General features: G+C 30.6%; 1 protein-coding gene across 1 annotated transcript; it reads right to left on the reverse strand.

Annotated features, from left to right (window-relative positions):
- Nucleotides 1–8,375: 8,375 nt before the first annotated feature.
- Nucleotides 8,376–12,222, reverse strand: LOC107647532 (uncharacterized). The gene is made up of 2 exons (XM_088489449.1): nt 11,868–12,222; nt 8,376–8,977 (listed from the first exon to the last, which is right to left on the reverse strand). Exons 1-2 carry the CDS (start codon nt 12,033–12,035, stop codon nt 8,444–8,446), a joined length of 702 nt encoding a protein of 233 aa, XP_088345575.1. The 5' UTR covers nt 12,036–12,222; the 3' UTR covers nt 8,376–8,443.
- Between the last annotated feature and the right edge of the window lie 15,580 nt (nt 12,223–27,802).

The raw sequence follows: 27,802 nt of genomic DNA on the forward strand, positions 1-27,802 counted from the left end.
TTATACTCTCTTCCATTTGGAGATGACATTACACTTGTAGCAAGTTTACGTAGATCATTCGCTAAAAGTGATGCTCTCGTCTCATTCATGGTCAGAGTGTCACCCACCAGCATCAACGTCTGCACCAGATTTTTATAGGACTTTGGTAATGAAAGTAACAATATGAGTGCCTGATCCTCATCATTATGGGTGTGCAAAAAAACTGGTTTCACTGAACTAAATTGAAACTGAACTGAAACTGTTTTAAATAAACCAATTTTTTTAAATAAAAAACTGAACTGAAACTATAGTTTTTATGAAAACCAGCTTATTAAAAATCAGTTTTTATGGTTCAGTTTAGTTTTAAACCAAATTAAAACTGGTTTTATTTAAACTCTAAAATTAATTTTTACATACTCTTTCTCTCTCTCTCCCTTCACTCTCTCTCTCCTCTTTCTTCCCTCCTCTCTCCCTTCTCTCTCTTTCCCCTTTCTTCCTTCTCTCCCTTCTCTCTCTCTCTCTCTCTCTCTCTCCATCCTCTTTATCTCCCTCCTTCTCTCTCTCCCCCTCCCCTCTCTCACTCTCACCTCTCTCTCTCTCTCTCTCTCTCTCTCTCCCTTCTCTCTCTTTTCCCTCCCTCTCTTCTTCTTCTTCTTCTTCTCTCTCTCTCTCCTCTTTCTCCCTCTCCTCTCTCTCCCTCCTTTCCCTCTCTCTTCCCCTTTCTTTCTCTTTCTCCTCTCTCTCCACTCTCTCTCCCTCCCATCTCTCCTCATCTTTCTCTCTCCCCCACTCTCTCTCCTTTCCCTCCTCTCCCTCTCTCTTTCTTCCATTCTCTCTTCCTCTCTCTCTCTCTCCCTCTTTTCTCTCTCTCCCCCCTCTTTCTTCCTCTCTCTCTCTCCTTCTCCTCTTTCTTCCCCTCCTCTCCCTCTCTTTCCTTTTTCTCCCCTCTCCCTTGCTCCCCCTCCCTTCCCCCTTCTCTCTCCCTCCCTCTCTCTCTCTCCCTCCCTCTCTCTCTCTCTCTTTCTCTTCTTTTCCTCCTCCTCTCTCTCTCTCTCCCTCTCTTTCCTCACTCTCCCCTTTTCTTTCTCTCTCTTTTCTCTCCCTCCTCTCTCTCTCTTCCCCTCTTTCTTCCTCTCTCTCTCTCTATTTCTCCTCTTTCTTCCCCTCCTCTCTCTCTCTCTCTACATTTTCTCTCCCTCTCTCTCCATCTCTTTCCTTTTTCTCCCCCCTCCCTCGCTCCCCTTCCCTTCTCTCTCTCTCTCTCTCTCTCTCTCTCTCTCTCTTTCCCTCTTTTCCCTCTCTTTCCCCTTTTGTTTCTCTCTCTCCCTTCCCTTTTTTCTCTCTCCTCCTCTCTCTCTTTCTTCTCCCTCATTTCTCTCTTTCTCCTCTTTCTTCCCTTCTTTTCTCTCTTTTCTCTTTCTCTTTCAACCTTCTCTCACTCTATATCCCTCTTCTCTCTCTCCCTCTTTTTTCCAAAACAACAAAGAGAAGAAGGGATAGAGAAAAGAGGAAAAAAGAGGGAAGAAGGAGAGATAGAAAAAAGAGAGAGATGAGTGATAAACCACTATTTTATGGTTTATCTGGTGCTGATTTGAGTGACTTTTATCAAGTCTTTACACACTTATTCATACTATTTGCATGATTTTACAATTCCTTCCTAGTTTTGTTCTATGATTGAAAACTTGCTTCCTAAGCCTTTAATTTGTGTATTTTAATTCCCATTTTTACCATTCGATGCTGTGATCCGTGTGTTAAGTGTTTCAGGCTTTATAGGGCAGGAATGGCTTAGAGGATGGAGAGGAAGGTTGCAAAAATAGAAGGAACACAAGAAACTAAGGAGATAACCAGCGAGCATTGACGCGCACGCATGGCTCATGCGTGCGCGCGATTTGGAGAAATTTACAGCGATGCGTGCGCGTGCCTGATGCGTACGCGTGATACGTGAAGATGACCAGCGGTGCGTACGTGTGACTGACGCGTACGCGTGACATGCGCGACCTGCAGAGACTCAGGGGACATCCGTAATCATACTTTCATTCACATAATTTTAGGTTTAGAGGTAGTTTCTAGAGAGAGAGGCTCTCTCCTCTCTCTAGGTCTTAGGGTTTCTCTTAGTTTTAGTTTTATTTCTTCTCAATTCCAGGTTCAATGTTCCTTTAATTTAGTTTCTTTTCTACTTTTATTTGTCTTAGTATTCTACTTTATCTATTTCCCGTATTGATTACTTTATGTTTCTATTTGGTTTATGAATTCTCATGTTTAATTTGATTTTCTTTAATGCAATTTGAGGTATTTCGTATTTATGATTTTAATTTAAATTTTTACATTCTTAGCTTGAATTGATTAACTAGAGACACTTGAGTTATCAAACTCCTTGTTGATTGATAATTAGAATTTGCTTGTTAGTTTGGATCCCTCTAAAGCTAGTCTTCCCTTAGGAGTTGACTAGGACTTGAGGAATCAAATTGATTAGTCCACTTGACTTTCCTTTATTTAGTAAGGGTGAACTAAGTGGGAGCAATGAACAATTCTCATCACAATTGATAAGGATAACTAGGATAGGACGTCCAGTTCTCATACCTTGCTAAGAGCTTTATTAGTTATTATTTTAATTCTTGCAATTTACTTTTCCTGTTCATTATTTCAAAACCCAAAAAGATACAATCCCATAACCAATAATAACTACACCTCCCTGCAATTCCTTGAGAGATGACCCGAGGTTTAAATACTTCGATTTATTTTTATTGGGTTTGCTTAAGTGACAACCAAATTTATTTATACGAAAAGATTCTTTGTTGGTTTAGAAACTATACTTTCAATGAGAATATATTTGTGAAATTCTTTACTAGCAAAAATTCGTTCATCAATGAGGAGGAGAGAGAGAAGGGATGGGGAGAAAGAGCACAAAAGAAAGAAAGAGGAAGAGAGAGAGGGAGAGAAAGTGACAAAGATAGAGAGAAAGAGAGAGGGAGAGAGAGAGAGAGGAGGGGAAGAGAAAAGGAGAGAGAAGAAGAGAGAGATAGAGGGGAAGAGAGATAGGGGAGAGAGTGAGAGAAAGGGATAGAGGGAGAAAAGGGAGAGAGAAAGAAAGGGGAGGGGGAGAAAGAGGGGCTGTGGAGAGAGATAGGAGGGGAAGAGAGAGGGAGAGAAAGAGAAAAGGAAAAGAGAGAGAGAGAGAGAGAGAGAGAGGAAGGCAAAGAGAGGGGAAGGGGAGAAAAAGGGCGAGAGAGAGAAGAGGAAGAGTGAGAGGGGAAGGAGAGAGAGAAAGGGAGAGAAGAAGATAGAGAGAAAGGAGGGAGAGAGAGGGAGACTGTGGCGCCCCTAGATGATTTCAAGGTCGTCTTAGGGATAGGATCTAGTTCTTGGATACCAAACCAAAGCCATCCCTACGCCATATTTAGGCACCTTAGGCATCATGGATGAATGAAGACTAGGCATGATTCCAAGTCTTAATGTGAAGACTAGTATTCCCACTTTATCCGCCTTGCAGCTTGTCAAGGGAGTCAAGTCAAGAAGGACGAAAGAGGAGAAAGAGAGGAAGAGGGGAAGAAAAGAGAAAAAGGGAGAGAGAGAAAAAGAGAGAGAGAGAGAGAAGAGGGAGAGAGAGGGGGAGAAAGAGAGAGATAGAGGGAGAGAGAGAGAGAGAGTAAGAAAGAGAGGGAGAGAAAGAGAGAGGATGGGGAGAGAAAAGGAGAAGAGGGAGAGAGAGAGAGAGGAAGAGGGATAGGGGAGAGAGAGAATGAGAGAAAGGGATAGAGAGGGAGAAAAGGAGAGAGAGAGAGAGGGAGAGAGAGAAAGACAAAGAGAGGAGAGAGAGAGAGAGAAGGAAAAGAGAGAGAGGAGGGAGAGAGAGAAAGAAGGGAGAGAGAAGGAGAGAAGAAGAGAGAGAGGAAGAGGAAAAGGAGAGAGAGGGAGAGAAGGGAGATAGAGAGAGTAGCGGGAGAGAGGGAGAGAAGGAGAGAGAGAGTGGGAGAGAGGGAGAAGGGAAGGAGAGAGAGAGAGAGGGGGGGGGGAGAGGGGAGAGAGAGAGAGAGAGAGAGAGAGAGGGAGAGAGGGAGAGAGAGGGAGAGGGAGAGAGAGAAAATGTAAAAACTAATTTTATATATGTTAAAAGTTAAAACTAGTTTTAGCCTATAAACCAGTTTAAACTGGTTTTTTCTATTAAAACTGGTTTTATTTTTATGAACTGGTTTAAACTGGTGCACTGTATTGTAAACTGGTTTAAAACCAGTTTTTTATTTGACAAAGTAGTTTGGTTCAGTTTCTAAACCATTTAAAATGGTTTAGTGCAGTTTCAGTTCAGTTTATGAAAAAAACTGAATCATGAACACCCCTACTCATCATCAACCTTCACATCTATATCCTTTAAATTTAATATAATCCTATCAAACTTATTGATATATTCTCGGATTCGGGTACCTTGTTCCATCTTGCATGTATACAATTTGGATTTTAAGTAGATACTGTTAGTTAGAGTTTTCGTCATGAAGTTACTCTCTAACTTTGCCCAAACGCCTACTGCAGTTGCTTCTTCATTTACCAAAAAAGCAACATCCTCTCAAGGGCCAAGGCATAAGATTATTGCAGCCCGCGCCTCAAGATCTAATTCTTCCCAATCCTCATCTTTCATTTTCTTCGACTTTTTTTCTTTTCCTGCCAGTGCCTTGTGTAATTTTTGTGATATAAGCAGATTTTTCATCTGCATCCTCCAATAAAAAAAATTATTTTTTCTATTAAACTTCTCGATTTTATATTTACCTACTTTGACATTACTACTAGTAGAAGCCATTAATTATATTCAAAATTGAATTTTACCACACAAATAATGAATAATATAACGTTGGCTCTTGATATCAATTGTTAAGTCTATAACGGAATTTTGACTTCTAATAGATACAAAGTAATATGAAATTGAACACTACTTACAATAATGCACTCGCTACATATTTTGTAAGGAGGAAAAATAATATAAAAGATTTCTTCTAACTAACTCTATAAGATGATGTGAATAAGGATATTGTTATTGTTATTGACTTCAATACAATTCTAGATATATATAGTATCTCTATACTATAACTTCAACGAATAAAAATAAAATTTTTCGACAAAAATTCTTTACTAAACATTTTAAGTTCTCTCCTATTAAAACTCATTTATTTTACTTTTTAAAATTACTCTTATTCTTCCTTTATTCTCACAACCATTTTCATCTAATTTTAATTTTTGAGAATAATGTATTATTATTTGAAATTAAGCTGGGGTTACTACTTACTACACCTTGTCCCTTGAGGCTAACGAAATGTCAGTTAAGATGTTGCACTTAATTAAGCCATCTAATTAGCGATAAGAAACTAAGTTTAGGGGGCACACTACACACACATACAGAACAAACAATATAGCAATTCAAAATCATGCATGCACCGCGTGTCATATATAGGCATTTTTAATTATTCCCAACCCACTTTCTGGATCAAATAAATTAAACCATGCCTTCTCAAGTAGCGTACGATTCAGTCGTTCAGCGACTCCATTCTGTTGTGGTGTTTCTCTAACTGTCCAATGTCTCACAATGCCTTCTCGATCACAGAACTCCTTGAAAGCCCCATCTGTGTACTCTGTGTCATTATCTGATCGTAGAATTTTCAGCTTTTTACCTGTTCGATTTTCAAACATTGCTCTCCATCGCTTAAAAGTGTCGAATACCTCATTCTTATGCTTGAGGAAGTAAACCCAAATATACCTGAAATAATTATCAACAAAAGTAACAAAATACCTGGAACCACCCTTAGAAGTAACTTTAGATGGGCCCTAAACATTAGTATGTACGTAGTCTAACAACCATCTGCTTTTGTGCTTTCTTGTAGAAAGCTTCACCCTGTGTGCCTTTTCATACACGCAATACTCACGAAATTCTATTTGTGGTTTCTTCATATTCTTCAACAAACCTTGTCCACAAAGCAATGATAGACCTTTCTCTGACATATGTCCAAGCCGCATGTATCATATTTTTGTGTAATTTGTTTGATCTCTACTTTCACCGATTCTAACTCCTAACTCACCTGTGAATGTTGTCCCCAAAAGAGAATAAAGATTACCGTGACGAACTCCCTTCATCACTACCAAAGAACCACGAACAACTTTTAGTACCCCATTTTTCGCAACTATTTTGCAACCATTTTTCTCCAACAAACCTATGGAGATAAGATTTTTTCACAAGTCTAGAATATGTCTCACATCCTTTAAGGTTCTTACTATTTCATCATGCATCTTGATTCTTATAGTACCCAACTCCACAGTTTTACAAGCATGTTCATTGCCCATTAAAACTGTGCCACCATTTATGCTTTGATAGGTAGTAAACCACTTTCTATTTAGACACATATGGTGAGATACTTCTGAATCAAGAATCCACTTATCAAAGATTTCATAAGATTGTTCTGTCACAGAATAACAGTCCTCCTCATCATTTGAGACGTAACTTGCTTCTTGCTTTTCTTTTGCGTTGTCATTGTTCTATTTCTTGAAAGTTATCTTCTTATTTGGACAATTTGCTTTGAAATGTCCAGGCTCCCCACATTTAAAGCATGTTCTCTCCGCGTGAGGTCTAGATTTTGGCCTAGACTTTCCACACTTATTACCTTTTGGAGTGTCAGAGTGTCACCCACCAGCATCAACGTCTGCACCAGATTTTCATAGGACTTTGGTAATGAAAGTAACAATATGAGTGTCTGATCCTCATCATCAACCTTCACATCTATATCCTTTAAGTTTAATATAATCCTATCAAACTTATTGATATATTCTCGGATTCAGGTACCTTGTTCCATCTTGCATGTATACAATTTGGATTTTAAGTAGATCCTGTTAGTTAGAGTTTTCGTTATGAAGTTACTCTCTAACTTTGTCCAAACGCCTACTGCAGTTGCTTCTTCATTTACCAAAAAAGCAACATCCCTCTCAAGGGCCAAGGCAGAAGATTATTGTAGCCCGCGCCTCAAGATCTAATTCTTCCCAATCCTCATCTTTCATTTCCTCCGACTTTTTTTCTTTTCCTGCCAGTGCCTTGTGTAATTTTTGTGATATAAGCAGATTTTTTATCTGCATCCTCCAATTAAAAAAAATCATTTTTTCTATTAAACTTTTCGATTTCATATTTACCTACTTTGACATTACCACTAGTAGAAGCTATTAATTATATTCAAAATTGAATTTTACCACGCAAATAATGAATAATATAACGTTGGCTCTTGATATCAATTGTTGAGTCTATAATGAAATTTTGACTTCTAATAGATACAAAGTAATATGAAATTGAACACTACTTACAATAATGCACTCGCTATATATTTTGTAAGGAGGAAAAATAATATAAAAAATTTCTTCTAACTAACTCTATAAGATGATGTGAATAAGGATATTGTTATTGTTATTGACTTCAATTACAATTCTAGATATATATAGTATCTCTATGCTATAACTTCAACGAATAAAAATAAAATTCTCCGACAAAAACTCTTTACTAAACATTTTAAGTTCTCTCCTATTAAAACTCATTTATTTTACTTTTTAAAATTACTCTTATTCTTCCTTTATTCTCACAACCATTTTCATCTAATTTTAATTTTCGAAAATAATGTATTATTATTTGAAATTAAGGTGGGGTTACTACTTACTACACCTTGTCCCTTGAGGCTAACGAAATGTCAGTTAAGATGTTGCACTTAATTATGCCATCTAATTAGCGATAAGAAACTAAGTTTAGGGGTCACACTACACACACATACAAAACAAACAATATAGCAATTCAAAATCATGCATGCACCGCGTGTCATATATAGGCATTTTTAATTATTCCCAACCCACTTTCTGGATCAAAATCTCATCAACCATAAAGCTTATTAAGTGGGCGATGAATCGTTTATAAAATATTTTAATTTATAATCCAATTAAAAAAAATGGACTAACTACTTATGTTGTCAAAAATAGATATATAAAATAAGAATTTAATTTTGATACACCGTTAGTAAAATATTTTTATACGTGCATCTAATCACATAACGCTACGTTATTAAAAATAACTATTATTTTTATTAATCGTGTAAATGGTCATTTAAAAATACGAATGTAATTATACAACGGTATAAAATATTTTACACTACCAGTACGTCAAAATTTAACTCATAGAATAAATCACCAAAATAATATTCACTAAGAATATAATATCCTAATTAATTCTGATCCCTAGCTTTATATTTTCCTACCATTTTCCCTTAGTTATATGATAATTTCATTTTTTTTATATAGGACAATTTTGTAGACAATTGACATCTTTTAATTTAGAAGTCACATATTGATTTCGTTCTTAAGAAGAATTCAAAGTAACAAAAAGTTTGGAGTTCACATAATAATGTTTATTATTATAATTAAGATTGTACATATATAGAAACATAGATATATAATAATTTCATACAAAATCTCCGTTTTGATTGGCGTTGAGCATCTTTCCCTTGGCAGTAGTAAACACAATGTCAAGATTGTATAGCACTGGAACCATAGTGATGGTGCACAGGAAGACCAGCACAGGACCAAATATCCAGAGCAAAAGAGGTAGTGCACCGTAGAAAATCCTGTTCCCAACCGTGTTCAACATAAACCCTCTCTCCAATATCTCACTTATGTATTCTGGAGTCACAAGAGACATTGGATCCTGAGGAATGTTGATTAGGATGTTTACTTGGTTTATGAACCTTATGGACAGGGAGTGGCAAAAGAATGAGAAGAGGAAGAGAGTCAGCAGCGTCACGTATTTCAAAGCTACCATGAACTCGCCGTGCGCGCCGTACACCGCGTCGTTCAGCGGCTTTTTGACGCTGTAGGTGCTGCTTATCACGGCCGCTAGGCCGGAGCAGAGGAGGATGGAGGTTGTGGCCATTAGGGTTGAACCCATTATTGTGTTCCGGAGTGATTGTACGGCCAATATGTTTTTCTTGTCATTGTCCTACCACAATTAAATAATTAAAATTAAATAATTTAATATATTTAACTAAATTATTATTTAACGATTTTTAACTATTAAACTTACATGTATTAGAAATGTAATAAAATTTGGAAAAGTCTAGGAGGCCAACAACTTTGTTAAATTTTGGCCAGCATATAACCAGCAAAGAAAAGTGAGCCATTGAATAAAATCTCACACCAATCTCACACCATTAAAACCATCGTTGATGGCTATTTGATGGTTACAAATCACAAAAATTGCTGACCCTCTAACATTCTTCGTAAAATTTTACACAAATAATTAAAATAGTGAGAATAGATAATTAATCTCTATCAATAGTGTAGACCATTCACAGTTAAAATAGCATTTGACATTTTGCATTAAGTATATACATAGAGTTATATTATGTGTACACCAAAATCAGCCACTAAAATCAATTATTAGTATAAAATATATGCTAAAATATAAATACACATTAAAAATAAATTAAACTACGCATGTATTTATACAAATATATTGGTGGCTGATTTTAGTGGCTAATTTTAGTATATAAATAATATTTTTGATATATATATATATATATATACTACGTATATATTAAAATTAATCATTAAAGTCAGTTACCAATATAAAATATATATTAAAATATAAAGATATATTAAAAATAAATTAAACTACACATGTATTTATATACAAATACATTAGTAACTGAATTTAGTGATTGGTTTTAGTGTACGAATAGTATTTTTAATAATATAATTATTTTTTGTAAAATAAATAAAGATGTTAAAAATTGAAGGAATTGTTTTATAGAATTGATTTTCAGTTGCCTTATTATACATTATCAAAACTGCTTTCTATTTGCACAATGATGAAGCATGCACTTTTAATTTGCTCAAATTCATTGGGCCACAAATTAAGACTATTGAAAGACAAACATGTAACATGCATGCATAATGGAATGAGACAGTAAATCACTACTACTAGTAGTGTGTATTTGCTTTACCCATACGAAAGAACCATAAATACTTGTACATTCTTAGAATAAGTGAATTATCAATTTTATTAATAAAAATTAAAAAAGAAAATTTATTTATGGATTAATAAAATCAATTTGTATTCATAAAAAATAAGCAAACTATCATTCTACTTATAAAATATTTAAAATATTAACAAATTTACTCATAAATAAAATTAATATTTAGATATTTTATCACGTAGACATTAATAAAACTAGTCTCATTTATTCATAAATAAATTTACTAGTATTCTAAATATTCATAGATAAAAAATGATAATTTATTCATATATTTAATATATTTTAAAAATAAATATAATAATTATTTATTTTAATTCCATTTAATTATTTTTAAAATGTGTATTAATTTTTTCCAAGAAATATACAAGAATATTTTTAGGAAAGATGAAAGAACACTTTTGATATTCTTTTAGGGATATGCCTGATTTTGTTGCATCAAATGCGATAAGATATAGTATGATGAGATGTTTGTTGTGTGTCAAATAATGCTGCAAAAGCCAGATAAGTGCCCTCTTTTCTCTCTTCCTATCCTAGGACACTTTTTTTATATTGGAAGATCTAGTATTATACCAATGACTAAGGTGAATTAATTCTAGGGGACAATAAAAAAATGTTAGTCATAACGCACTAAAGAAAATGAGAATAATAATAATGAGGGAATGTGAATATAAACATAGATATATATGGTGAGGATAAAATTTTAGTGGATATCTGTTTCACTTCAAAAAGAAATTTAGATTGTAAATATTGTAAGCACTAGTTAGGAACAATGGAGCATAATAATTCAAAGATGTTTTTTCTTCCCATCTTTGAAATGCATTGATGTTGCACATGCAAATTGATCAAACTATAATTAATTAGTTGTGGCTAGAAGAATGTGAAATTGGATATTCTAAAATTAAAGAATGAATTGAGTTAAGGAAATTAAATGAATTAATTAATTATAAATAAAAAAGTGAAAATATGTTTAAGACACATATGATTTTTATAAAAAAACGTTTGATAATAAAAAAAATAGTTAAAAATAATAAAAAAAATTCTGACTATTTTTTTGTGTTTCTAATATTACCAAATTTTTATAAGTATAATATGATTATTTCTCTTACCTCCATTATTTTCTTTTTATTTAACCCGGACATAATGGTTAAAATCCCAAGACCAGTTTATAGCTAATATAAGTGGTGAAAAAGAAAGAATATAATGATGCTATACTTTACAAGGGTTGGCACATGTAATTTGCTAGTATTATAAATTGTTGTTCAACCAGTTCTGACTGATCTAGACAAATAAACTTTGTTTCATGTTCATTTATGGAGTAAATAACAAATTTTTGTTTTTGACAAAAGAGAAAATTAAATTATCTTAAAAAGAAAAGAAACAATATCATACTCTCAAAGATTAACCTACCTGTTTAACAAAGACTTGCCACTTAACCAGAGATTTTGCTAGATGAAGCTTTTTTAAAAAAAAAATGAGGGAGTTATTGTGATGCCATTTCTTTCATTTAAATGATCATTTTATTAGAAAAAGAGTTTTTAAGAGGCCAAAATATAATAGCCAATAAGTTATAACTCAAATGGTATAGTCTATCCATATTCACCTAAGAGGTTATGGATTCGAGTAACACAGAAGAGTAAAAATGTTTAAAATAAAAAGAAAATACAAATAACTTGAAAGCTTTGGAGCAGTGACCATTGCCACTCTCCCTCAGCATGAAAAATAAGATTAATCATGACAAAATAAATAGTCCATAAATGTATAAAAAAAAAGACATACATTGATATATAGTCGTTGAAAGATGAGGAAAAATTGAGAGAATATTATTGTATAAAACGAAGAAAATAAGATTACCTTCAACATGGTATTAACCCAATTCCTACGGGCACTAGAGTTGATGCCAATGATGGTGGTGTGAGGGTGAGTCCTGACCTTGTGCCACAGCCACATATGGTACCCAATGCTCACTATCAACCCCAATGGCACCAGTATCACATCCAAATAGCACTTTCTCCATTCCATTTTCTCTTTATTTAATACAACACTCTTCCTTACCTTATTAGCTTGCGTTCTCTCTTTCTCAACAACAATTTCAGTTTCAATAAAATTGATGTATGTATGTGACTCTTTATTATTCCTTATTGGCAACACCAAGAACGATATATATAATGCACTTTCTCCAGAGAATGCATGTGGACATCTTTTTCGACTGCGTGCTTCATGCTACCATCAACGGAAAATAAGTGCCTATATAATTAATTATAATTAAATAAAATAGTACGCTTGCTTTTTCACTAAATTACAAACCATGGCCTAGTTTTCTAGCTATATGTCTTAGTGCCTTGCCTTTATTATTATTATTATTATTTGGATAATACTAAGACACTATTTTTTTTAGTCAAAATTATTTTATTTATGTTAACCTTTAGATCCTAAATCATAAATTTTTTATTTTTTAAATTTTAAATTCTAAATTCTCAAAAAATAAGAATTTTAGAATTAAAAAATACTAATATTAACTAACTAAAATTTAATTTCCTGTATTTATTATTATTATTATTATCCTTTTCCGTTCATACTTTTTGTTCCCCCTTATATTAGGGTAGTCATCACTATATAACTATAAGGCACGCACCGGACATACATATTTCGTCATTCTAAGAAATGATAATAAGTTTTGGTTAGGTAGGTTTTAGGCAAAAGTCCATTATATGTATGTATGTATCTATGTATAGTATAAGCTTCTATTTTTATCCCTCTCATGAACTTAAAATACTCTCTCCTCTTTCTTTTCCTTTTGTATGTGCTAGCTAGTGTAGCTTTTTGATACCTCATGTAAAGTTTAATATATATAGGAATGTATTTAAAAACAATAATTGACTATAAAGTTCAAATTGACTTGATTTGTCAATTAAAATGTATGTACTAAAAATATTTTAAAAATTATAAATAATTTGATTTGATTCTCATGGAATAATAAGAAGTGATTGTTTTCATGTATATAGAAGAAGTAGTGATTTAATTTGGTAATAATTGATGTTTAAACAAAACAAAACCTCTTACAAAACATAACTAATTTAAAAATATAAATTATTAGTTTAGTAAATTAATTAAAATTACTTTTTATTTCAATAATAGTTTAATAGACAACAAGTTAAATATGATATATAGTTAATTCTAAAATCAATTCAAATCTTATTATTTAATTTGTATAAATTATTTTAAACATAATATTTGATTTATAAACAAAAGCCAAGATTTCTTTTTTTTATTATTTCAAACACTCACATATGAAAATTGATAGACTCATCAAAATATTTGTTAACAAGTGCATATAAATAAAAGTGATGAATAGAATTAATAAAAGTTGAGAAATTAATATACAGGGCAAGAATATGATAAGCAACTCAATGTATATAATAATTATAATTATACATGCGCTTATCCTACAATAATGTAATCAGAATCAAAGTATAAAATAATTTTTTTCCATAATTATATGTTCAATACTTTTGTATAAACTCAATTAATTCCCTTTTTATCCCTTATTTAATTTTCTTTCTCAATCCCATTATTTGTTTAATTTTAAACTGCAATCTAACTTTTAAGGTATGCTTAACAGATCACCACTATAGTCGTACTTGCACTATATAGCCACTTTTTTTAATTTCCTCCCTCTCTTGTCTTTGACAAAATCATGTGATGAAATTAAAAGGTCAAATAATAATTAAAGTGCTTATCTATAAGTTTTATATATCTTAATACAAGACTCTATCATTAACCTCTAATTAGGTATTAGGTATTGATACTTTTAAAACAGACAAGGCATGTAATCTTCATCTTCAAAAAATAATAATACATATATATACTAAAAATCAGTTACTATATATTTATATATTTTTAATTCACTTATTTTTTTTTAACTAAATAATCCGTCACATATTTAATTTTTATGAGACACCTACGTATTTTTATATACAATAGTTAATTGATAGCTGATTTTTCTTTTATATAATATTTGTTTTATATTTACTATATAATTAGATTAGTAATTATTTTTCTTTTTCTTTATTTTTCTCTTGACATACATGACCTTGACATATTGCTATATATATGTTGCTAAGATATAATAAATTGACATTACACTATAATTACAAATGCAACAAACTAGGCAATTTGAATTCTTGTGACCAAACTGATAACTAAACAAAAATATTAATACAGAAAGGACAAAATAATTGAAAGCATGAGTTAATTAATTATGAAGTTATGTAACAAATTATTAGTGAGGTTGAGAAGGTAGTGAAAATGATGGGTTGGCATATTAATATAAGAGATACATGAGGTTACGTGTAGTGATGTTCTGACAAGGCGCATTGGGACGCAAGTGTGCCAAAGGAAGAATTAGAGAGAAAAAAAAATTGATGTTGGTATATTTTTTATTTTATTTTTTTATAGTATAAAAAATATTTTTTTTATTTTCTAAATTAATTTTGATGCTAAAATAAAAAATATACACGAGAATAATATATATAAAATAAGGAGAAAGAAAAATGATATGATCCCACAAAAGCACACTATAAACAGGAGCACATGCTTCCCTCGTGACTTGAAAGTAACACAAATTAAGTGCGTTTTTCTCACACTAACATTCATACATCACGATTGGGGTTACATATACATATTAAATAATTAAGTAGTGCCGTTTGGGTCACAATTTTAACTAATAACGACAAAGCTTTTCACTCATCATCATCATCACATCTCAACAAACTAGCTAATTAATTGATTATATGTATAAGAAATAAAAGGAATCAGTTTGTTAATTTACGTTAATTAGTTGAGGGGATTAGTTAAGTCATATTTGGTTTAGAGATTCTGAAACCTATTTACTACTTATGATCATGCTAAAATGAGAATAGATATTATCCACTTGTTAGATATGTTAGTTGTTAGTTGTAATGTTTTAGAATTAAATAGAAGGAAATTCCCAAATTAATCTTCAAAAAATTTTGAATTAGACATTTTGATCGTTAATAATAAATTTTTATTTTCTAAAAATTATCGAGGATTACTTCTAGCGCTGGCAATATATATTCTACTCGTGGATACCCAACCCGAACCAATCCGTTCGGATAGGGTTGTTTACCCTATCCACTGCGGGTAGGGTAGGGTACGGGTTTAGGGTATACCCTACCCTATCCTATATATCCGCACTATATATATATATATATATATATATATATATAAGTTATGTATGTAGTGAAAAAGTGAGTGTTGAACTCACAATATTTCTCTTATAAAAAATTGAAATAACTACTAAGTTAGTTGATGATCATATTATTTGTAATTTTATGTTGGATTTCTTTAAGATTTTATTGTTTTTAATTTTAATTTGAACTTAATTTTTTATTTTCTATGTTATTAATATGTATAAAATTTGGAATGGTTGAATTTTATATTTGCTTGAAAAATTTTTATTTTTATGCGGATAGGGTCGGATAGGGTAGGGTTTAGAACTTTAGGGTGCGGGTAGGGTTAGGGTTGAGAGATTCTCAATCTTCGAGTGAGATAAGGTAGAGTTTTAAGAAAATTTTCAATCCGTGAGTAGGATTAGGGTAGAGTCCTTACCCTACCCATTGCCAACCCTAATTACTTCTGATGGAGATTCATCTGGCATTTTCAATAAAATATTTAATACACAAATCTGATAATTAAGTTCTTAATAAATTTTATTATAAGACGATTAGGTCCTAAAAAAATATTATAAGACAAATTAATTCTTATTCAAAATGGTAGAGGGATTAATTTGTTTGACAGAAACAACTTTTAAAGATTTTTACTAGATAAAAATTTATTAAGGACAAAAAATATGTCTAATTTAAAATTTTTTAAAGATTAATTTAAATGTTTATTCTATTAAAATGGCTTGTGAATTTCATAATGAGAAATGTAAGGTGTTTGTCTTATATTTGAGCTAATATTAATTAATTTTCTATTTTTTAAACTAAAAATATTAGTTTCCTATCTCTTTTTATGATTTTGTTTTCTCCTTTACGGAGAACTTTTTCCTATATAAGTAACTAAAAGTATTATTTTGACATGTTATTTATCTATATGCGTCAAAATTGTACATATTAACGAAAAATTTTGATGATTCTTTACTTCATCAGTTATATGCAAACGGTATCATGTTAATAACATCACTTTTTTTTAGGATAAATTCTATTGGTAACTTTTAGAAAATTGTAGATAAAATTTGATAATCCATAAAGTTCAAATAGTGTAAGAGGATTGGTACTTAGATTATTTTTTGTTAAAGATACATGTGCTATTTGTGTAAATTTTTTAAATAAGTAATTTTATAATATATTACCAGAATTTTTATATCTAAAAAAACTAAATTTTTTCATGAAAAAAATTGTATATCTAAAAAAATTTATGCAAAATTCAAGCAAGCAAAAACAAAATTAGAGCTCTTAGTGAGAGACATGTATTAGAGATTTAATTATTTATATATCTATTCATATCTATTTAAACTTTTAGGACAAATAATTTTATGATATTTTTTAATTTATTAGGATTTAATCGGATCTAAATTATTTACAAGCATAGTAAAATTATTTTAAAGGGAAGAAAAAAAGAATACTAATTAAAATATTTAAAAACCCAAATATATGGTGGTAATTAATGATGACATTACCCTTGAATTAAAATACAAGCCTTTACACATGTATATAAAATATAAAAATATTATCTGTACACTAAAATCAACTATTAAAATTAATTATTATGTATTTTTGTATAAATATATATTTTTTTAATTTATTTTTTATTGTGTATTTTATATTCCAATATATATTCTACTTTAGTGACTAATTTTAGTGACTGATTTTAATAAAACCTAGCATTATTGTATAAAATATCTCACATTTTGAATTCTATTCATCATTGTGTACACATATTTATAAAAAGAGATAAATCTTAATCAATCAATTAACTTCATTTTGCTAGTCTGCTAGATCAACTGCTTAAGTATTGCCATGACTCTATATTCGATTTAGCTAGGTTTCTCCAAGGGTAAGTGACTCTACTTCTATAAACCTAATTATTTAGAGTAATTTAATGACATTATAATTACTTTAGAGATTGAGTTAGAGATTTGATGATCTGAGATCGATCATTATTTATAAAATGAATGCTTAAACTTGCCTATATTCGATTCATTAGGGTGCATGTGTGTGTAAGTTTGTATATTACAAACCTTATTTTGTTTTTAATTTTTATCGTCTTTATTATTCTTGTTATTGAGAGTAAATTGTTAGAATTTTTATTTTAATTGTAGTTCAATTTGTTAATATAAAAATTAGTTTGAGTAGTGTTGTAAATATTAATTAATTATATTGGCAGTTATTAGTCTGTTTTTTTATGGAAAGAATACGACTATTTATAAACTTTATAAAGTTTGGGTCCCCAATTCTAATTACACAATAATAAACAAACACACTTTGATTCCATCTGAGTTTGTGATTCAAGAATTAAAAGTTTCTAAATTAAATCAAAGAATTTATTGGTAATGGCTGGAGGTACACAAATTACTAATTTTATAAAATATCTAACATGTGGGATCAGCTATCATCTGTTTAGTACTAATATGCTCTATATGTACCTCATTAGACCTAACTCGGTCTTTAATAATGGCTAAGTACTTAATATCGATGTGCTTACTTCGACTACTACTTCTATTATTCTTAGCCATAAATACAGCAGCTGAATTGTCACAATATATTTTCAATGGCCTAGAGATACAATCCATAATCTTAAGCCCAGAGATGAAATTCTTTAACCAAACACCTTGTGACGTAACCTCAAAACAAGCAATAAACTCGGCTTCCATGGTAGAAGTGGCTACAAGTGATTGTTTTGCACTCTTCTAAGATACTGCTCCATCAGCAAGCATGAAGATGTATCCTGACGTTGACTTCCTAGAATCAACACATCCCGCCAAGTTTGAATCTGAGTATCCAACAATTTTCAAATTATTGTCTATATGTAAGCATGAAGTCCTTGGTCTCTTGAAGGTACCTTAAGACCTTTTTTGTAGCTCTCCAATGGATAATTCCTGGATTACTTTGATATCTTCCTAAGATGCTAACAGCAAAAACAATGTCAGGTCTTGTACAGACCTGAGCATACATTAGGCTTCTAACGGTTGAAGCATAAGGAATATTTTGCATCTGTTTCTTTTTAAGTTCATTTTTGGGACATTGATCTAAAAAGAATTTGCTACCTTTCACAATAGGTGCAACACTTGGTGAACAATTTTGCATTTTAAACATTTCAAAAACTTTATTAACATAGGCTTCTTGAGATAAACCTAAAATTCCTCTATGTTTATCTCTATGAATCTTTATGCCAATGACATAAGATGCATCACCCATATCTTTCATATCAAAATGTCTAGAAATTGTTTCACTTCATGTAACAACCCTAAATCATTTGTTGCAAGCAAAATATCATCTACATACAAGATGAGAAATATGATCTTGCTCCCACTAACCTTGTGATATATACATTGATCAGAAATATTCTCAATGAACCCAAATGAAGAAATCACATTGTGAAACTTCAAATACCACTGTCAGAAAACCTGCTTAAGACCATACATTGCTCTCTTAAGCTTGCAAACTAACTCCTTACCAGCACTTGAGACAAACCCTTCGGTTTGTCTCATATAGACCTCTTCTTCCAAATCTCCATTAAGGAATGCCGTTTTCACATCTATTTGATGCAATTTCATGTCAAAGTGTGCTACCAATGCCATACTAATGCGGAAAGAGTCTTTCTTTGAAACAGGAGAAAAAATTTCCCTGTAATCAACTCCTTCCCTTTGAGTAAATCCTTTGACAACAAGTCGAGCCTTATAGCACTCAATATTGCCTGATGAATCCTTCTTGGTTTTAAAGACCCATTTACAGCCAATGGCCTTTTTCCCATCAGGCAATTCTACAAGATCCCGAACTTGGTTATCCACCATAGAATTCATTTCATCCTTTATAACATCTAGTCATAAATTGGAATTACAACTTTTCATTGCTTGTGAAAACGTCGTTGGGTCATTTTCATCACAAACATCATAGTCAGACTCAGCAAGATACACTACATAGTCACTAAAAATTGCAGGCTTTCTGATTCTTGTTAGTCTTCTTAATGTTGCATCATCAACCTCTTGTAAAGGTAGTGACATAACAAGTTCTCCATCTTCTTGAAGTTGCTCTTGAGCAATATGTTCTTGAACAACATTTTCATTATGAAGAGTTTGATCCTCCAGCATATGATCTACTTGAACATTATCTTCATGATGTGGAACATCAGTAATAGATTGTTCTACATTGACCCTATCTGTATGGGCATTGTATTGAACAATCACTCTTGTATATGGAGAGGTTTGACAAACATTATCATTCTCAACAACTTTAAGAGGATGATTTCTCCCACTTTTCACATCATACTCTAAAAACCTTGCATTTCTAGATTCAACTATTTTACTTGAATGGGAGGGACAATAAAATCTATAACCCTTAGACTTTTCTACATAGCCGATAAAATAGGCACTTATCGTCCTTGGGTCCAACTTCCTTGTGGATTATAAACCCGAACTTCAGCAGGACAACCCCAAAGCGTATATGATTCAAACTAGGTTTCTAACCTTTCCATAGCTCAAATGGTGTTTTAGAAACTGCCTTTTTTGGAACTCTATTTAATATATACGTAGCTGTCTTAAGGACTTCACTCCACAAGGATAAAGGAAGATTGGAGTTGCTAAACATACTCCTCACCATATCTAACAAAGTCCTATTTCTTCTTTCAGCTACACCATTTTGATCTGGTGTGCCAGGCATAGTGTATTGTGCCATAATACCATGCTCTTGAAGATATTTTGCAAATGGACTAGGTGCTTGTCCACTTCCAGTATATCTCCCATAGAATTCTCCACCTCTATCTGATCTCACGATCTTAATTTTCTTTCCGCATTGTTTCTCTACTTCAACTTTATAAACTTTAAAAGCGTCCAATGCCTCATATTTATTATGAAGCATATAGAGATACATATATTGTGAATAATCATCAATAGGGAGATGAAGTATTTCTAACTACTTAAGGACATATCAGGACAACATATGTCAATGTGAATTATTTCTAATATGTCAGAACTCCTCTTAGCACATTTTTGAGACTTTTTGGTTTGCTTTCCCTTAATGCAATCCACACAAGTATCGAAATCAGTATAGAGTTTCAAGAATTCCATTACTTACTAATTTCTTTATTCTCTCAATGGAGATGTGTCCCAACCTTCGGTGCCACAACATAAAGGATTTTTCATTCATACCATTACCATGCATAACCATAAGACTAGATGGAATATTATTAGCTAAATAGACTTTAAATAAATCACCAATTAAAGTACCACGTCCAATAATATTAGAATTTTTAATAATGTCAACAGAATCATCATAAAAATTTATACATAATCCTTGTTTTACAAGTTTAGATAAAGAAATCAAATTTTTAGAAAAATCTGGAATATAAAAGGTTTTTTCTAAATCTAAAATACAAGCAGTAATTAATACAAATCTAAATGTTCCAACAGCTTTCACACGTAAATGCATCCGATTGCCCATACAAATGCTTAATTCACTTCCTATCGATTTCCTTTTCCTTATGAAACCCTGCATGATATTTGAAATATGAATTTCAGCACCAGAATCAATCCACCAAGTGTCATGACATATTTCCACAAAATTATATTCAAAACACACTGAAGGAATAAGATCATAAAGGTTAGTACCTTTCTTTTCAAGCCAAACTTTAAATTTTGGCACTCCTTCTTCATGTGTCATTTCTTTTTACAAAAGAAACACCATGCACCTTCTTTTTTTATATGATGGGATACAATACCCTTTCCTTTATTCTTATGAGCTTGCTTTTTACTACCCTCATTTGTCACTAATAGTGCACTTTCACCAAGTTTCTGAATTAGCCTTCCTTCCTCTTGCACACACATCACTAGTAATTCGTTAATGGACCATTTTTTCTTATGTGTGTTATAAGAAATCTTAAATGGTCCATACTGGGCAGGAAGAGAATTTAGAATAAGATGCACCAGAAATGAGTCAGAGATCTCAACCTTTAAAGCTTTCAGTTGTGCTGCAATGTCTCTCAACCTCATGATGTGTTCACGCACACCTCTTACGTCGGTAAGCCTCATAGATAACAATTGTGCCATTAGGGTGCTTGCAAGTGCCTTACTAGAAGACTCAAATTGTTCATCAATAGCCTTCATATAATCCTTGACATTCGTACAATCAGGAATTGAACCTCGGATACTAGCTGAAATACGAGACTTAATGAACATCATACTTAAACGGTTGGATTTCTCCCACTGTTTATATAATGTTACCTCGGCTTGAGAACTAGCATCAGTAGGTGTCGGAGGCTCTTCCCTACGAAGAGTATAGTCAAGGTCTGCACACCCCAAGTGAAAGAGAATCTTATCTTTCCATTCTTTATAGTTGTCACCACTTAACAAATGAACTTCAGATACAGTTTCAGATATCATTACTGCTACAAATAATAAATCATGCTAACATTACTCAATTTTAAATAGGCACATCAAAATCTATAATATATGATAATACATGTCAATGCAAGTCATATCAAAATAAATATGAATCATAGTGTCATTAAAATCTACCTATGGCCAAAGATTTTAACACACATAATATTCACTATATCAACTAAAGTATTGAAACTAAAAAATAAAATATTACTTTTTAATACCTGTAGGCTAATTAAGAAGTAAGAAATATTTTCTATTTCAATCTAATTATACGTGAATAACATAATAAATTCCTGTGGGTAAGTTTATTATATAATTCACAACAATTATAAATATATCATATTAATATTTATGTGATTTCTTTAAATATAATTATTATCAAGGATGCTGTGGCTACTCCTCAATAAATCATATATTAATCACAATATGATATGCAGTGGAAGAATTTATATTGCATGCAAATATAATTATTAAATAAATAAATTCAATAACATGATTAATATCAAAAGTAAAGATGATCTAGTGGACAACTATTTTGCCCATATTTAGAAAATTCAAGTTCAAACCAATGCTAAAATGACACTCTCCTCCCTTCTATTTTATAAATGTACATTCTCCTTTCTTTTAACTTTTAAAAAAACCTCCTCTTTAATCCATTTTAAATTTTTTGTGTTAACTAAGGTTAACTTTATCCATTTAAAAAAAATAAATTATTTTTTGAAAAAATATCCATTAACAAAAATTTTATTTTTTATCATTAAATTTTAAAAGAATAATTTATTAAAGGGTATTTTGGTAAATAAAATTTAATGATAAAAAATAAAATTTTTGTTAATGGGTATTTTTTAAAAAAAATAATTTATTTTTTCTTAAAAAAATGGATAAAATTAACATTAGTTAACACAAAAAGTTTAAAATAAATTAAAGAGGAGATTTTTTAAAAGTTAGAAAGAAGAGGAATGTATATTTATAAAATAGAAGAGAGGGGAGTGTCATTTTAGTATCTCCCCGAGAAGGGAGCGGAATTTTTTACGACTTTTAAAGTCGATTTAACTCAAAATACATTTTCAAGTTTAACAAACTTTATTTTAAACAAAAAAACTCTTAATATTCATGTTTAGGGTTTAGCCACGGTTGAAATTATGACTATTTTTTGTAATATTATAAAACACATACAGACATGAAAATTCTAGATCTTATTGTGTTTATTAAGAGAAAATAATGGGCTGGGCAATTATATATGTTTAACTCTAATTAAGTTTAAGTAATCACTACAACACAAAATACTACTTCATGAAATGTCACATTTAAATGACCAGAAATAGAAAATTAAAGAAAATGCAATCTTTGAGTATATGTCACGGCGGTTTTTAGGAATAAACAACATTAAGTGTGATGGACCTATTCCTATGGTCACATTTTAAGTGTGATACGATATATAGAGGTGAAATTTCATATCAATTGATAATTGATCAAGCCGGAAGTATATAATATGGACTACTCATCACAGATATATTGTCTTTAATTACTTAATTCTTTTTTGTTTTAGACTATCGATATTTAGAAGACTTCCATCGGATTCTTATTTGGAAAATAAGAAAACTACTATGTTGGGCCTCACACTTATTGTGTGCCATATATATATGAGTTAGGATTAAATAATGATATATTAGTATCAATTTAAGTATGTGTCATATTGTATAATAGCTTTTTATCCGGGTAATTTTTTAAAGGTTTAATTATTTTATCAATTTTTATAATTTTATTAAATTTTTAATTGAATTTTTATATCATATTAGATTTTATAATTAAGTTTCTGCTGTAATAAAAATATTAGAATTAACAGAATATTCTGTTAAATTATACAAAATATTCAATCAAGTGTTAAGTATATTCATTTTGTTTAACGGAATATTCTGTTAATTCTAACATTTTTGTCACGACAAATACTTAATTAATTATGATGGTTTTTCAGTGGCTAAGAGAAGGGGGTTGAATCTTAGCCCCTTTTTCGCTTATTGAAATTTGCTGGTCTTTGAAACAATTTCTGGAGACTTTTTTATTTTGTCTCGTATCCAGCCACGAGACTTTTTCTTTTTATCTCGTAACCCAACACGAGATATTTTACAGTTTTATCTCCTATGCAGCAGAAACAGAAATGGAGTAGAAGAGAGATAGAAAATCACACCACGAAGTATCCTGGTTCAGCTGTCAAGTGCAATGCAGCCTATATTTAGTCTCCATCACAACAATGATGGAATTTCACTATAATCGTCATGATTACATACACCAATTCTCCCTAGGAACTACCCTTCCTATCTGGGACAAGTCCAGAATCTAAACTCCAATCCTGAACTTGACTTGGTCACTGCCAAGTTTTCAACTGCAAAGTGCTAACCCAACTTGTAAGTAGATTCCCACAGAATCATGAAACACAACACAGATGTACAAAGGACCTCTAAGGACATCTATGAATTTTTCTTTTAATTTTGCACTCTCTGCCTTTTTTCGCTCTATGGCTTTTTCTTACAAACCTTACTGTTTGCCTTTTTCCATGAGACTCAAGACAGACAAAATTAAATAGAAAATTACAAAATGAAGAACATTGAAGGAGAAGAACTTCTGTTAGCTTAGGTAGCTATGAGAACTCTGTGCCTTGCACTCTCACTCCTTTCTTCAAGTCTTGGCTGTTCTCCCTTATTTATAGAAGGAGAAGCCTCCAAGGTTGAAGCTCTTGAACCGAGCCAACTTCTTCTTCTTCATGCAAAACCGGTTCGGCCAGAGAGAGAGAGGAGAGGAAACCGAATGCTATATCCAACATGCAATTACCTCTGTGTCTTCCTTTTACACCAAGCTTCACCAATTCGAGCCATCCATCTTGACTTACACTCCAAGAAGGATCCCTAACCCTTGATGAGTTCTTAATGATGACAGCTTCATCTGCTCCAACTTCTGCCTTATCCACCACGTAGCTACAGTGGCTACCTCCTGTAGTGGTTGAGCAAAAGCAAAGACAAGCCATCCCTTAAGGATCTTCTTCCTCTGACCGAGATCATCTTCTTCCATTTTTGGTATGGAGAGCTTGAGATCTCTTCACCAAATTTTACAATTTGTGATAAAAATCTCAGCTACAACATACTTTTTGTTTTCTTTTTCTTTTTCTTGCCATCATTACAATGGTCTTTAGTCTGCTTCTAGCTTCTTCTTCATCATTCTGATAGCTTGCAAAAGCTTCCATGCTTTCTCTGTGAAGTGACCAAGTGAAGAATAGGGATGAGAGAGAAGAGAGAGTAAAAGGAAAGCATTCAATAAATTTGATAAATTAACATGAATTAATTTACTTCCATTTGCTTTAGGTAGCCTGTATCATTAAGGCAGCAATCAAATCAATTGTCATTTCTCTCTCACATGGTTCCAATACATTTAATGTTAATTGAATTAAATTTGAAATCCATCAATTTGAGAGAGAGTGATCCGTTGGAAGCAAGAGGCAATTGCTTTCTCTCTTTTCTTTATTTCGGACCAATCAAGCTAGTGTCAAGCAAAATTAATTTGGGCTAATAACAATAATTCAATCTGGCCCAATAACAGGAATAATATAAGTTCAGCCACACTTCATTAAATATTTTTGAACCAATGCTGAATGTAAGATTCATATTTGGGCTTGCATCATTTTCTTTTCTTGTCAGCCCAACAAGCAAAATTTGCACAGCAAAATTATATAATTAATACATATGAATCAAAATCAAATTGATAATTTTGCAATTAATCATATTAATAATGTTTAGTCATCACTAATTTAATTTAGAGTTTTCCAAACTTATCAAATTACAATATTTGATATAGTATAGAAACTCAATTGAAAAAAAAAAATATAGGAACTTAATTAAAAATTTAATAAAATTATAAAAATTGATAGAATAATTAAACATTTTTTTAAATTTAATTGTTGAATTAGAAATGTATATATTATTATATAGATAATCCCTAAAAAAATTTATAACAATCCAAAAGGTTTGTTATTATTTCATATTTATATACTTGAAAATCACATCATATATTTGTTTAGAATATACATAAATAGAGAGTTTTCAGTTACATATTTATTGATATCCGATTGCTGTAAAATTTAGCATAAATGATCTTCATTATATGTTATTGTGATTCAATGATTGGGTTGATAAAATATATGTCTTGTAAAAAAATTATTAGCGTAATTTCACTTAAATTGTCATGCGTCACTTAAAGATCATTTGTACTGAATTTTACCGAAATGAGACAATAATAATATGCATGCAATTGAAGAATTTTTTTGCTTATGGCTATATTCTGAACAAATATATTATATTGATTTTTAAGTATATATATAAAAGATATAGTAAATAATTTCATATTGAAATGAAATTTTCTAAAATAATCTATAATATATAAACTTCTAATAATACAACGATTAACTTTTTTAAAATATTACACGAATAAAAATTATTTAATAATAGAATATTTATTTAAATTGAGATCAACATCATTATTTGATCTTTTTATCCATTATATATACCTCTAAACAAGTGCCTTATCCAATTCAAAATTTCCAATCCAAATTAATATAACATCTTTCACGTTTCAATCTCAAAAATACCTATCAAACTTTTGAGTCATTATTGCTTCTTTTTACCACTTCCGTTTCTATATATATCAATACTAATAATGTTATATACCAAGCAAACATAGCTACAGTTCTCGATGATATTGAAGCCTAGTATCCAATTGTTTGACCAATTATGCCCCCATTATTTTTCTTTATCAAGTATATATAGTAATGAAGTTAGCAAACTTACTTTAAACTCAAATAATAAAATATATAAGAGATTATTAACTATTAGGATTTAATTAACATATGTTCTACATGATAAGTTTATTATTAACAAAAAATTTTAAATATTTTTATTTAATAAATATAAATAAATATATTAAAAATTTAAATCTTTTATATTTCTAATAAAAAAAATTTAATATTATAATCTTAACATGTGTTCTAAAGTCACAAAATAAATAAACCCTAATTATTATTAAACTATGAATTTATTAACAGCACTATCCATCTATATTAATTAACAACAATAATTAAAGCATGAGAAATATCAGATGAATTAAAAATCATCATGATATACATTATACTAAGCTAGCAATGTAACTAAAATCTATATATATATATATATGGGTTATGCCTCTGTTAACAACCTAACTATTTTTTGAAAAAAAAAAGAAAAATGAAACAACTTTAAGTTAGAATAGATTATAAATATATATTTTTTAAGTAAAGAAAAAAAGGCAGAAATCTCTCTGATTATTATTTTTAAATTAGCTACCACTTTTAAAAAGTAAGTCAAAGGAAAACAGCAAGAAAGGTAAAGAAACAAAACTTTTACAAAAAGATGACAGTATATGACAAACCTGCTGAATAATACATTCATTGGAAATGAATGACACTTATGAGTAATATAATTCGAGTATTTTCATTTTCTAATTTCTACCAAACCATTCTTTGGAAAAGAGGATAGTGGAAATTGGAATAATCTGCATGATTAATGAAGAAAATATTGTGCATGTATTACAATGTATATAAAATTGCCAAAGCCATATACGCTAGTTGCTAATTAATAAAATTGCCTATGTCATCTCAACACCACCACACATGCATAACTTTTTATATAAATATATATAAAAAATTTACTTCAAGAAAGGAGAAAAATACGGCCCAAAAAGTAGTAATAATTAGATATATAATTATTCAAGTATTTTATTTTAAGGTTAATTATCAATTTGATATTAAAAAAATTCAACAGCTAAATTTTTTTTAAAGATGTAACAAAATAGTTTTTAAATGATTTGAAAATGTTACAAAAATAATTAGTATATTTATTTTTTTTTATAAGTGATAAAAACAACTTTTATATTTAGCAAATGACTTATCTATTTAATCTGAATTTTTGTGACAATATTTGAATAAATATTTAAAAGGTGAAAAAATTTGGAACAACATTTAATCTCTATTTTTTTTTTGTTTTTCAAAAAGATATGGTTATTCATAATATTTTTTAAAAAAATTCACTTGATATAAAATTAACAAATTTTAAAGATAAAAAAATCTTATTTTTTAATAATGATTGCA

The sequence above is a fragment of the Arachis ipaensis genome, chromosome B6 (genome assembly GCF_059453495.1).
Source record: "Arachis ipaensis isolate K30076 ecotype BB chromosome B6, ASM5945349v1, whole genome shotgun sequence".
In the NCBI taxonomy this organism is placed as follows: Eukaryota; Viridiplantae; Streptophyta; class Magnoliopsida; order Fabales; family Fabaceae; genus Arachis; species Arachis ipaensis.